A 13602-nucleotide genomic window follows, 5' to 3' on the forward strand; every position below is an offset into this window, starting at 1 on the left:
ACAATCAGCTGGTGACACGAATTCTGTTACTAGCTTTTTAACCAAAATTTATTTAATTACTTGAAAGCCACAACACTCGAAAAATTCTACAGATGTACCATGAAGGGTATTCTAACCGGCTGCATCACCGTCTGGTATGGGGGGAGGGGGTGGTGGTGTTACTGCACAGGATCAAAGCAAGGTGCAGGGAGTTGTAAACTTAGTCAGCTCCATCGTGAGCACTAGCCTCCATAGTATCCAGGACATCCTCAAGGAACGATGCCTCAAAAGGGCGGTATCCTTCCTTAAGAAGCCGCATCACTCAGGTCATGCCTCGTTCTCATTGCTACCATCAGGAGGGTGGTACAGAAGCCTGAAGGCACACAGTTAGCGATTCAGGAACTTCCCTTCTGCCATCTGATTTCTGAATGGATGTTGAACCCATGAATACTACCTCACTTTCTTTACTTCTATTTTCACACTACCTATTTAATAAATTTTTTCTATATATATATATATAGACATACACACACATTAACTATAATTCACAGTTCTTTTTCTCTATTATGTGTTGCATTGTACTACTGCCATGAAGTCAATACAACTTTCACGACATATACTGGTGATATTAAACCTGATTCTGATGGTGGGATTCTATGAGTATGAGTCTAGATACTAAGCCAGTAACTTAAACCAAAACGCTTGTATATCCTTGGGCTCACGAATGAAGAAGAGTCTTTAACAGAGTAGAGGTGTGGACTACAATATGTAATTGTCTAGGGAAAAGTAAGCAATTTCAGGGAAGAAAGAAAAAATTTAAATGGAAAATCTGGTAGGGGGGAGAATCCTCACATTCCAAGCAAGAAACCAATTCCAATTACAAAATGACACTGACAAATAAGTGAAAAGATTATTGTAAGTAACTAGCCATGTTAAACCATTTGCCAGTTACCTCCATTTGTGACTCTACATGCTCTGCAATGCATCACACAAATCCTTTATGACTTTCTATGTCCACATATAGACTACTCATTTACATGCTAAATCTTTAGCAAGCAACTTACTTCTGAAGAAATTCTTCCAATCCGCAGATCTTCAAGATAAAGTTGTCAACATTTATGCCTCCGAGATCGTCATAAATATAGCAGAGTGTTTGATAGATAATGAGATCCACGGTGGAGCCCCCTGGGAAACAAAGCAAAAATCACTACCAATAAACTTGCATTTTAAAAGTGCCCTTATTGGTCTTTCCTCTAGTTCTGTTACCAATTAGCTATAAAATACCTCACCATGTAACACACACAAAATGCTGAATGAACTCAGCAGGTCAGGCAGCATCTATGGAAAGGACTAAACAGTCAACAACTTGGGCCAAGACGCTTCATCACAACTGGAAAGGAAGGGGGAAGAAGCAAAAAGGTTAGGACGGAAGGAGTATAATCTGGCAGGCAATAGGTGAAGCCAGGTGAGGGGCAGAAAGAGAAGTGAGAAACTGGAAGTGACAGGTGGACAATATAAAGTGCTGAAGGAGGAATCTGGTAGGACAGGAAAGTGGACCATGGAGAAATGGAAGGGGGAGGGACACGAGAGGGAGGTGATAGGCAGGTAAGGAAAAGAGGATGCAAGAGGGAAGCCAGAATGGGGAATGGAAGAGGAGTCGGGTGGTGGGGGGAAGGAATGAAATTACTGGAAGCTGGAGAAATCAATGTTCATGCCTTCAGCGAGAAAGCTGTAAAGACTCTTAGATTTCAGTAGAGGCTGACTGTATTGAAATATTTGAAAGGCTGAGTAATATTCTTCAAATTAAGAGACTGCTTGATGACAAAGGTGGTAGGCAAAAGAACTTTAAGTATGGGTTTATATTGTGAACAAGATAGAAGGCCAGCCAAGAGAATTTAGAGGTAACAAAAGGACCAGAGGTCAACATCAAGTAAATTGATAAATTAATACCAGCAATACTAAGAGTGGATTTAAAAATCCTGCATCAGGAGACCAAACTTACTTTACGAGACTATATCCTGCCTGCTATTTCCCAAGGCCACATCTACAGTGATAAATGTGGAGATGTCAGTATTTTTTTAAACTTTAATTGAGATAAAAATTCAATTCAAGGTGCTGCAGCGTCAAATAACTTTTCAGTAAATACTATCTTCTCAGTTATGAAGAATGTACAGTTTGTCTTATTTAATCACACAAGTGAGATTTGGAACTTGAGACAAATGGTGGTGACGAACTGCCAACATTTAAACAGCATGAACTCTGCATTTGTAAATAAGGCACTCACATGTAAATACTACGTGTTTGCATGCAAATCCAAGTCACACCTCAGTAGGTAGTGAGTGCCAGTTTTGAGATTCATTGGGAAGGCAAGGTGGCAGTAAAGGAACATGGATATGGTGGAGGGGATGCTGCTGCTGGTGGCGGTAAAGAGACACAGACACGGCGGTATTCCCATGTATCTACAATTCGACATTTCACCCTTGGGAAAAAAAACTGTCTACTCTGTCAATGTCTCTTATGATTTTATAGACTTCTACCAGGGCTCCCCTCAGCCTCCCCTCCTCCATAGAAAGCAATCCAAGTTTGTGCAGCCTCTCCTTATAACACATACACTAATCCAGACAGCATCCTGGAAACTCTCGTCTGTTCCCTTTTCAAAGCATTCAATATCCCTCCTGTAATGCCTCAACCATAAATGTGTGCAATACTGCCAGCACAGCCTTATAAAAGTATTATTAAATTCAAAGTCCAAATGAAAATTTATCATCAGGGTACAGACATGTTACCACATACAGCCCTGAGATTCTTTTTCCTTTGGGCATACTCAACAAATCTATAGAATAGCAACTGCAAACAGGATCAATGAACAACAAACTGTGCAAATAAAAATATAAATAAATAGTAATAAATAATGAGCATGACATAACAAGATAGAGTCCTTAAAGTGGGACCATTGGTTGTGGGAAGTAGAACGAGTGTAGTTTTCCCCTTTTCTTCAAGAGGCTGATGGTTGAGGGGTAGCAACTATTCTTGAACCTGGTGGGGTCAGTCCTGAGCACTTGTACCTTCTGCCCGATGGCAGCAGCGAGAAAAGAGCTGGGTGGTGAGAATCTTTGATGATGGATGCTGCTTTTCTATAGGACTGTTTCATGTAGATGTGCTCAGTGGTTTTTACCCATGATGTACTGGGCCGAATCCACTACCTTTCGTAGGATTTTCCACTCAAACGTATTGGTATTCCCACACCAGGTCATAATGCAGCTAGTCGGCACACCTATAGAAGTCTGGCAAGGTTTCTGATGACATGCCCAATCTCTATAGACTCCTGAGGAAGTAGAAATGCTGTCATGATTTCTTTGCAATATGTTTATATGATGGGTGCAGGACACGTCCTCTGAGATAGTGACACCTAGGAATTTAAAGTTACTGACTCTCTCCACCTCTGATCCTCCAAAGAGTACTGGCTCATGGACCTCTTGTTTCCCTCCCCTGAAGTCTTCAATCAGTTCCTTGGTTTGATTGGCATTGAGTGAGAGATTGTTGTTATTACACCACTCAGCCAAATTTTCAGTCTCCCTTTGGTATGGTGATACATCACCAGCTATAATACAGCCCACAACAGTGGTGTTATCAGCAAACTTATAAATGGTGTTGGAGCTGTACTTAGCACACAGTCATTGGTGTAAAGTGAGTAGAGCAGGGAGCTAGGCACACAGCCCTGTGGTGCTTCTGTGCTGGTGGAGATTGAATTGAATTGAATTTGAATTGAATTAAATTGTCTTTATTACTTACATCCTTCACATGCCTAAGAACATAAGAAATAGGAGCAGGAGTAGGCCATCCGGCCCATCAAGCCTGCCCCGCCATTCAATAAGATCATGGCTGATCTGTCTGTAAACTCAGCTCCATCAAACTGCCTTTTCCCCATAACCCTTAATTTCCTTACTATGTAAAAACCTATCTAACTTTTTCTTAAATATATTTAGTGAGGAAGCCTCAACTGCTTCCCTGAGCAGAGAATTCCCCAGATTCACCACTTTCTGGGAAAAATAGTTTCTCCTCATCTCCATCCTAAATCTTCTCCCCTGAATCTTGAGACAATGTCCCCTAGTTCTAGTCTCACCTACCAATGGAAACAACTTTCCTACTTTTATCTGTCCCTTTCAAAATTTTGTATGTTTCTATAAGATCCCCTCTCATTCTTCTGAACTCCAGAGAGTATAGTCCCATGCAACTCAATCTCTCCTCATAGGTTAACCCCTTCATCTCTGGAATCAACCTGGTGAACCTCCTCTGCGCTGCCTCTAAAGCCAGTATATTTTTCTTCAAGTATGGAGACCAGAACTGCACACAGTACTCTAGGTGCAGCCTCACTAGTACCTTGCATAGTTGCAGCATGACCTCCCTGCTCTTAAGTTCAATCCCTCTAGCAATGAAGGCCAACATTCCATTTGCCTTCTTAATAACCTGTTATACCTGCAAGCTAACTTTTTGCGATTCATGAACAAGCACTCCCAAGCTCCTCTGCACAACAACATGTTACAATCTTTCACCTATTAAATAATAACTTGTTTTTCTTTTATTTCTTCCAAGGTGGATGATCTTGCATTTAGTAACATTGTATTCCATCTGCCAGACCTTGGGCCACTCACTTAACCTATCTATATCCCTCTGCAGACTCTCCACATCCTCTGTACAATTTGCTTTACCACTCAGTTTAGTGTCATCAGCAAATTTTGCTACACTACACTTAGTCCCCTCTTCCAAATCATAAATGTAAATTGTAAACAGCTGCGGACCCAGCACCAACCCCCGCGGCACCCCACTCACCGGACTGCCAACCGGACAAACACCATTTATACCAACTCTCTAACACAAAATACACTGCAGATGCTGGGGTCAGAGCAACATGCACAACACGCTGGAGGAACTCAGCAGGTTGGGCAGCATCCTGACAAAGGGTCTCGGCCCGAAATGTTGACTGCTTGTTTCCATGGATGCTGCTCGAACTTTTGAGTTTCTCCAGCGTGCTGTGCATATACCAACTCTCTGCCTTCTATTGGTTAACCAATCCACCATCCATGCCAATACACTTCCTCTGACTCCATGCGTTCATATCTTATTTATAAGTCTCTTCTGCGGCATCTTATCGAACCCCTTCTGGAAATCCAAGTATATGACATCCACCTGTTCGCCTCTATCCACTGCACTCATTATGTCCTCAAAGAACTCCAGTAAGTTTGTCAAACAGGACCTGTCCTTTCTGAATCCATGCTGCGCTTGTCTAGTGGAACCACTCCTTTCTAAATGTTTCACTATTCCTTCCTTAATGACAGCTTCACGCATTTTCCCAACTACAGATGTAAGCAAACTGGCCTACAGTTGACCGTCTTTTGTCGATGAGGGAGTGAAAATCTTCACATTACATATCCATTTAAATGTGCAAGGTATAGTAATTTATAATAAATAGTATGTACAACAGGATAGTTTCCCAGATGGTAGCAGCTGGAACATTTTGTGGTTGGGGTGACTCGGGACCCCAATGATCCTTTGGGCCCTTTTTACACACCTGTCTTTGTACATGTTCTGAATAGTGGGAAGTTCACATCCACAGATGCGCTGGGCTATCCGCACTACTCTCTGCAGAGTCCTGCAATTGAGCGAAGTACAATTCCTGTAGCAGGCCAGTATGCAGGCCCGTATGCAGCCAGTCAGAATGTTCTCAATTGTACCCCTTTAGAAAGAATTTGGGGGCCCATACCAAACTTCTTCAACCGTCTGAGTTGAAAGAGGTGCTGTTGTGCCCTCTTTACCACACATCCGCTATGTACAGACCACGTGAGTTCCTTGGTGATGTTTATGCCCAGGAACTTAAAGCTGTTCACCCTCTCAACCCCAAATCCATTGATGTCAATAGGGGCTAGCCTATCTCCATTCCCCCTGTAGTCCACAACCAGCTCCTTTGTTTTTGTAACCTTGAGGGAGAGATTGTTTTCTTGACACCACTGTGTTTGGGTGACGACTTCTTCTCTGCAGGCTGGCTCATTATTATTTGAGATTAGGCCCATCACTGTAGTGTCACCAGCAAATTTAATTAGCCGACCGGAGCTGTGGGTGGCGACACAGTCTCGGGTACACAGAAAGTAAAGACAGGGGCTTAGTACACAGCCCTGAGGGGCACCTGTGTTGAGGGTCAGAGGGGCAGAGGTGAGGGAGCCCACACTTACTACCTACCAGCAATCTGTCAGGAAGTCCAGGATCCAGCTACAAAAGGCAGGATGAAAGCAGAGGTCTCTGAGCATCTTGCTGAGCCTAGAGATGCTTTTGCCAATCCAAACTGACTGGGGTCAGCAAGTGTGGAGACCCAGAATTCAATTGCACAAGGGGGTATTGAGGCCCAGGTCTTGGGAGTTTACTGATTAGTTTTGAGAGGATGATGGTATTAAATGCTGAGCTATAATCAATAAAGAGCATCCTGTAGTGTGCATCTTTGCTGTCCAGTATTAAACTGCAACATGACTTCCTGTCTCATGCTCAATGTCCCATCCAAATTTGCCAATGACCCTAAATTGACTGGAAAAACAAATTGCACGGAGGATGCAAAAAGACTGCAGAAAAATACAGATGTTAAGTGAGTGGTCAAGGGACTGCAGGATGAAGTACAATGTTGGTAAATGTGAGGTCATCCATTTTTGAAGGAAAAAATAGGTCAGGTAATATTTAAATGGTGAAAGATTGCAGCTTGCTGTTGTGCAGAAGGATTTAGGAGTGCTTGTGCATGAAACACAAAAGGTTCGTTTGTAGGTGTATCAGGTTATCAAGAAAGCAAATGGAATGTTGGCATTCGTTGCCAGAGGGATTGAATGTAAGAGGGAGTATATGCTGCAAGTATACAGGGTACTGGTGAGGCCGGCACACCTGGAGTATTGCAGGCAGTTCTGATCTCCTTACTTCAGGAAATATATACTGGCTTTGAAGGCGGCACAGAGAAGGTTCACTGGGTTGACCCCAGTGATGAAGGGATTAATCTATGAGAAGAGATTGAGTCACCTGGGACTATACTCACTGGAATTCTGAATAATAAGAGGGATTGTATAAAAACATAAGATTATGAAAGGGATATGAAAGTCAGAGGCAGGAATTTTTTTTCCACTGGCAAGTGAGACTAGAACTAGAAGACATACCCTCAAGATTTGGGGGAATAGATTTAGGACAGAGATGAGGAGAAGCTGCTTTTCACAGAAAATAGTGAATCTGTGGAGTTCTCTGCCCATGGGAGCATTAGAAGCTACCTCAGCAAAAATTAAAGGGTTGTGAGGAAAGAGCAGGTAAGTGGCCAGATTAGCCATAATCTTTATGAATGGCACAGCAGGTTCAATGGGGCGGATGGCTGACTCCTTCTCCTATTTATGTTGTCCTTACATTCTTACTGGGCTTGCTGTTTGTGGTGGCAGAGGTTGCAGGATTGGGAAATGCTATCAGAGTAACCGAGGTGAATAAATACAATGCATTTTGTGGGTGCCACACATTGCAGTAATGATATACCTGTGGTGGTGGGAAGAGGATATTTATGGTGACTAATGGTATGCCAATCAAGGAGGCTGCTTTGGGCCAGATATTCTTCGAAGGCCTCATTATCTCTCAGCATTTGAAACAAAACATTTCACTTTTTTTTTTGCAAAAGGTTGATTAGAATGAATCCAACTGCAGAAACTAGGAATTCAGTTCTTTCAGTTTCTTCCAATTTGACCCCCTCCCAATCAAGTTACCCACTAAGGGGCCAAATGCTCCCATACTGGTCGAGACCAGCTGATTAAATGAAAAGCTTCCTGTCACTAATTTAAGTGGTTATTGGAAATATAGTGACTGAATTACTGGATGAGGAGCTAGAGGTCTGGTGGATTGATTTTGATTATACAAGTACAAATCCTACAGAAACAGTTGGAACGTCAGAAGTCATGCTATTATAAATCTGGGAGGAAAAAAAGCAAGCATCAATAAAGGTGACCACAAAACCACTGGATTGCTATAAATATCAGGAAACCTATTAATATTCTTCAAGGAAAGAAATCAGCTGATTTTGATCAGCAGATGATTCCATACTCACCAAATGGTTGGGTCTGAAATGACCCAGCAAACCATTCAGTTCAGAGAACAATTGGGAAATTTACAATAAATATTAGCCATTTCAAACAAAAATGCCAGATTTGATGTCGTTAAATAAAACTTATTGATATAAGAAACTGAATGTTATGCGAATCACAGGGCAAGTATAGTTCAAAGAGCAAAAATCACAATGACGACATTTCATGGAATCTCCTGCCAATAAAGGTTTGATCATTTAACAAAGGGAAACAATTTGCTGACATTTTATTGAACTGGACTAGAATGCACCCAACAATGAGCTCATTTAATATGTTCCAAATACTATAAACAAAGTAAAAAAAAATCCACATGGCTCAATTAAACAACATGTAATCCTTGTTACGTACATTAGATGTTTTCTAACAATGGAACAACTCTGTGCCAAATCTGAAACTCACCATCACATGTGAATGTAAGTGGCTCTGACAGACTGCTAGCGGACACAGTAACTTTCACACTGATGCCATCGCCGTGCTGGTCATTTCGGATGACAATTGGACTCCAAATTAATCCCACATTCTCACCTCTTTCACAGGTATAGCCAACTCGGAGCCTATTAAAAAAGAGGAAAGAAACCAATTACAGATTCTAAACTTTACTCCACCAACTTTCTTGAGAAAGTTCATATTATCATACAGAGTATATCACACAGCCAAGTAATAATCTTTAAATATTTATATGCTTTAATTTGCTGAAGAATGTGCCTGGTAGGGCATCATGGTAGCATAATTAGATAATGCTATTACAGCACCACTGACCCGGGTTTATTTCTTGCTATTGTCTGTGAGGAGTTTTTACATTTTACCTCGTGACTATGTGGGTTTTCTCAGGGTGTTCCCGTTTCCTCCCAGATTCCAGACGTATGGGTTAGTAGGTTAATTGGTCAGATAGCTGTAAATGGGCAGCATAGACTCATTGAGCCAGAAGGGCTTTACCTCTAGTAAAAAATAACAAAGTGCATTGCCAACTGGTACCCAGGGAGCCCCACTGTCCTTCCATACTTCATAGAATTCTTGACATGAAAGCTAGGGCATTGACCAACTCATTCATCAAATGACAAAACGTGCATTTTATCATGAGCTCCAAAGAAATTAACATACCTTCACAACCCTCTCTGAGCCAGCACCACCACCATTTGGCTATTCATTTTCCCTTGGTTTCCACCCTGCCACAGACATTATCTACCCTACCACAGGCTCAACAGGCCAGATGGCCTACTCCTATACTCCTGTTCCTATTTCTTACGTTCTTATCCTTGCTTCCTTCCTCTTCTTCCATTCAACTTAAACTAACTCGATTTCTGACTTTACCCTTCTCTTATTATTTTATTAGGAATGTTCCCCTCTCCACAGATATTAACCAACTATTTCTAATATTTTATTAGAAATAAAATAATAAAATCTCTGGAAAATTTAGATTTCCAGAACCTGCAAGCACAAGGATGCAAAATTGTCCAATCTTTTACTGGGGCTATGGTGTTTACAAGAATTCCTGCAAGCTTGCTGGCTGCAGCCAAAGTGGAAACACTACTCAAACAAAGCCTCTCTAAAACTCCAGTGTTGCATTACTGCCTGCTGAACATGCATTCACTTATCATCATTACTCCACAATAAACATTTCCCTCTTTACTATTGCTGCAACTATTTTTGAACTTATTACATATAGAGAATAAAAGACTAAATGCATTCATATCACTTGGATGAAGGGACATGACATGGGGAAATGCAAGGATAGATATTCAAGGTTCCTCCTATTTTGAAATTGTTAATACCAAAGCCACAAAGCGAAGGCTCCCAAGTTTAGACCGTGCTCTGTTATGGCAACTTTGAGCAGGTTTGCTAAACTGTGCTGACTTTGGACGATGTTTGTTGATGGAGCAAAACCCATTAGGAAATAAATTAACTACTTCAGCTCAGAGAAGGAACTCTATTCCGGCCAGAACAGGATTCAGACAGACTTTGTTGAAAGCATTATGCTTTCCAGCTGCATCCAAAAACTGCAGCGGCTCATTGGTAAATCATCACCAGGGTATCGTAGATCACTACAACAGTTCCTTCACTTACAAGTATATCAAATAAAATTGATAAGATAATTAGGAAAATCTAACTTTTGCTGTTCTTTATCCAATTTGTCCCCGACTTGAAATCACAATTCAACCTAGGATATTAAAACTGTGGAAAAGTTAATAGAAGATAGTACAGCCCATGATGTTACGCCATTCTTGATGCCAAATAATACAAAATGTCTTCCTCCTGTGTATCATCCATAACTTGTTATTCGCTTCATATTCAAGTGTCTATCTAAAAGTCTCAAAGTCCACCAGATTTCCTAATTCCACAGTTTTATCTGGTAATCTATTCCCAGCATCTATCATTCTCTGCCTAAAAATCTTTCCCCCTTTAACCTTAATAGTATGTCAACTGGTGTTTCACAGTCTCTCAGCATTTTATCTGGTCTTCCCATAGCACTGATGCTTGAGCAGGAACAACCCAAACTTGTCCATCCTTTCCTAATAGCTTATACCCTCTAATCCAAGCAGCTTTCTGGTAAACCTCTTCTGCACCCTCTCCACATCCTTCCTAACATGGGGTAAACAGAAATTCACACATACTCCAGGTGCAGTTTGACTGAAGTTTTATACAATTTCAGCACACCATTCTTGCTCTTAAACTCAACACCCCTACTAAAAAAGGCAAGAATTCCCTCACAGAATTAAATTAAAGCACAACCTCCTTGTTTTGAATGCTCACTTTGTTGAATTAATAATAATTTGTATTCAATTTGCAATTCCCAAGGTTAAAAACGAAAGAACTTTTTAATTCTCAGATACAAAACTGCACATCCACTTCAGTTAAATAATATTACACAATTAAGAAATAACACAAACATCATCACACAAGGTCAAAACAAACTGCACTATTCAAGGTCAATAGAAGTGGAAAGTCTCAATTAAAAAAAGATAATTACACATCCAGCATGTGACAGAATGCTGCAACCTCCTCATTCCGCTCCTCTGAGACTTCTAGTAGCTCATAGCTTCCCGTCTCGAAGGTTTGGTGAAAGGAACCCTGCAACAGAAGATATTTAATATTGCAGCTGTATTAAAATGAAATCATTAAAATGTTTTCTTAATTTATTTACAAAAAGGAACACAATAGAAGATTAACAGTGAGCCCTCGGTTGAAGAAAAATAGACTTTATTTTCTTCTCTTGAGGTGGAAGGGAGAACTTTGGAAGGCTCACAGCCAGTAAGAAAGTTGTTTTTGTCTAATTTTACTGCGATATAAGAGCTTCAATGAAATCTTATCGACTTAGTGCCTTATCCAGAAGACAATATTTCCCCCTTCTTTATACATTCATATCACTGCAACACAATACAAGCTGTTGGATGAAATGTTGACTGCCCATTTCTGTCCAAAGGTGCTGTCTGATCTGGGCAGTTAGTCTTATGCTCCAGATTTTAGCACATGCAGTCTCTTATATCTCTATATGTCTCTACATCTAACCGTGTGGGACTCTTCTTAGTTGCTTGGCACTAGAGGTACACAAGTAATGCTTCATCAAGCACTCTTCATGCAGAAGTGTTAGACGATGTGCAGCCAATTTATGATAAACACTGCTTAAACTCCCGGTTCTGTTGTTTCCTCTAGATTAGCTTCAGTAAGCTTATGATCTATAACCTTATCCAAAAATGCAAAAATACCACATGAAAGAGACATATGGCAAAGATTATGATACACGATGATTGGAATGAGACAGTGAATATTAAAAAGCAAAGAGCAGCTTAATCATATCTTTATACATCATATTTATTAGATACAGAAATGATCTGGTGTTAAAATTGAGCACCAAGCAGATTTAGTAATGGCATCAAAAATAAATGTAGATAAGGAAAAAGGGAGAATAAGGGTTTATGTTCATTGATGGGGAAGGATAGGAGGAGGCATGAGAGGAGCATAAATGATGACAAAAGGCCTGTTTCTGTATTGTATTATTCTATGAAAGTTAGATGGGATAACGTTCTGACACAGCTGCTGGAGCACATTGCTAACACATTAACCAAACTAATAGATCAAAAATGCAATTATTGAGAGAATTCTGATTATAAACAAATATTTAATTACCAGAGCAATAAATATAAGTAGTCATTGTAGAGAAAGACAGAAAAGAAACCTTCAGTTTGAAATATAAAACTTACAACATATATGCAAGGAGGAAATAAAGAACAAGCACAAAACTGTAGTTGGAGAGCAAAGAAAACCACAGTATGCAGTCATTCTGAAAATGAGACTATCTTGTAGAATCTTTGATGCTAACATAATGTCTTATGAGTTATCATCTTACAAACATCTTTCTCTAATTACTTGGCACATTTCCTCTTCAGTCCCTTATCCATGTTTGACTTCATTTTCACAAGTTAGCACTCAACTCTCTGCTGTGTAGAATTCCAATGGTTCTCAACCACCACCAGGGGTTTATCTACCAAAAATAGAGCCCTGAAGCAAGCACTGAAATTGCACCCCTGTCCAAACATCTGACACCCATCTTTTAGATAACTTTACCATAATATCAGCTCAAAAATACAAGTCAAGCTTGTTAATCTTTTAATTAACAAATTATGGCACTACATGAAAATTATAACTGCACCTTCCCTGCTTTCACTGATGCAAATTGGTCTACGGTCTGATCAAAGTCAGTTTTTTCAGTTTCTTCTCTTTCTACACTCAGCAAAGCAAGATCACAGGGTCTGCCTTGACCCATGAAGCGTCTCAGATACAAAAGTATTAGTTTTAACTTGCTGAATGATTTCTCACAGCTGGCGATGGAAACTGCGATGGTTAGCATTATCTGAATAGCAATATGAAGATTGGGGAAGACGCTCTCATCTCCATACTGAACAATAAATTCAAGAAGCTCTTCAGGTCTTAATACTTTCATGTTGACCCACCTTGCAATTCTGCAATCCAAAATTTCTTCATATAGCTGCTGTCCATCAACAGCAGAGCTGTACAATTCGCCCAAACTTACACATTTCTTCGTTAGGTCGTTACTATTGGCGCAGTAACACAGTCCCTCGACATCGAGAAGGAACCCAAACTTGGTGTCAGTGTTGTGCAAACGAGCGAACCTTTCGTCCATTTCTTTGTGAAGACGGTTGAGTGTTCCCTTCATGACTCTTTCAATTTCCTCCTTAGCTGTTAACTCAGCATCTCTTGAGTTCTTATCAGCCATTCATTTCTTTCGTCTCTGATGTCTTTCAACTTCAATATTCCATTCTTGACAGAGACCAACTCTGTCCTCGAGTGACTCATGACCAACACTTGTCTTTCATCATAAAAATGATCTCAGAGGGCTTTCAAATCCAGGGCAACATCGTGGAAGTTCATGCTAGGGTCCTGTAGCCTCTTTTGAATACAGTCAATGTGAATGAGTATTTCTTTCCAAAATCCTAGACAACAGACAATAGGTGCAGGAGTA

General features: G+C 40.5%; 1 protein-coding gene across 2 annotated transcripts in view; it reads right to left on the minus strand.

Moving 5' to 3' along the window:
* pik3c2b (phosphatidylinositol-4-phosphate 3-kinase, catalytic subunit type 2 beta) overlaps positions 1-13602 on the minus strand; it is a 167578-nt gene that overhangs the window by 124973 nt on the left and 29003 nt on the right. For both annotated transcript variants that reach the window (XM_059950209.1, XM_059950210.1), the window contains exons 3-5: positions 11092-11192; positions 8523-8677; positions 1044-1164 (exon numbers count right to left, since the gene is read on the minus strand). In XM_059950209.1, coding sequence (XP_059806192.1) covers positions 1044-1164; positions 8523-8677; positions 11092-11192 — 377 coding nt within the window. The remainder of the gene's footprint in view (positions 1-1043; positions 1165-8522; positions 8678-11091; positions 11193-13602) is intronic.

This window comes from Hypanus sabinus, chromosome 25, assembly GCF_030144855.1.
Source record: "Hypanus sabinus isolate sHypSab1 chromosome 25, sHypSab1.hap1, whole genome shotgun sequence".
Taxonomy (NCBI): domain Eukaryota; kingdom Metazoa; phylum Chordata; class Chondrichthyes; order Myliobatiformes; family Dasyatidae; genus Hypanus; species Hypanus sabinus.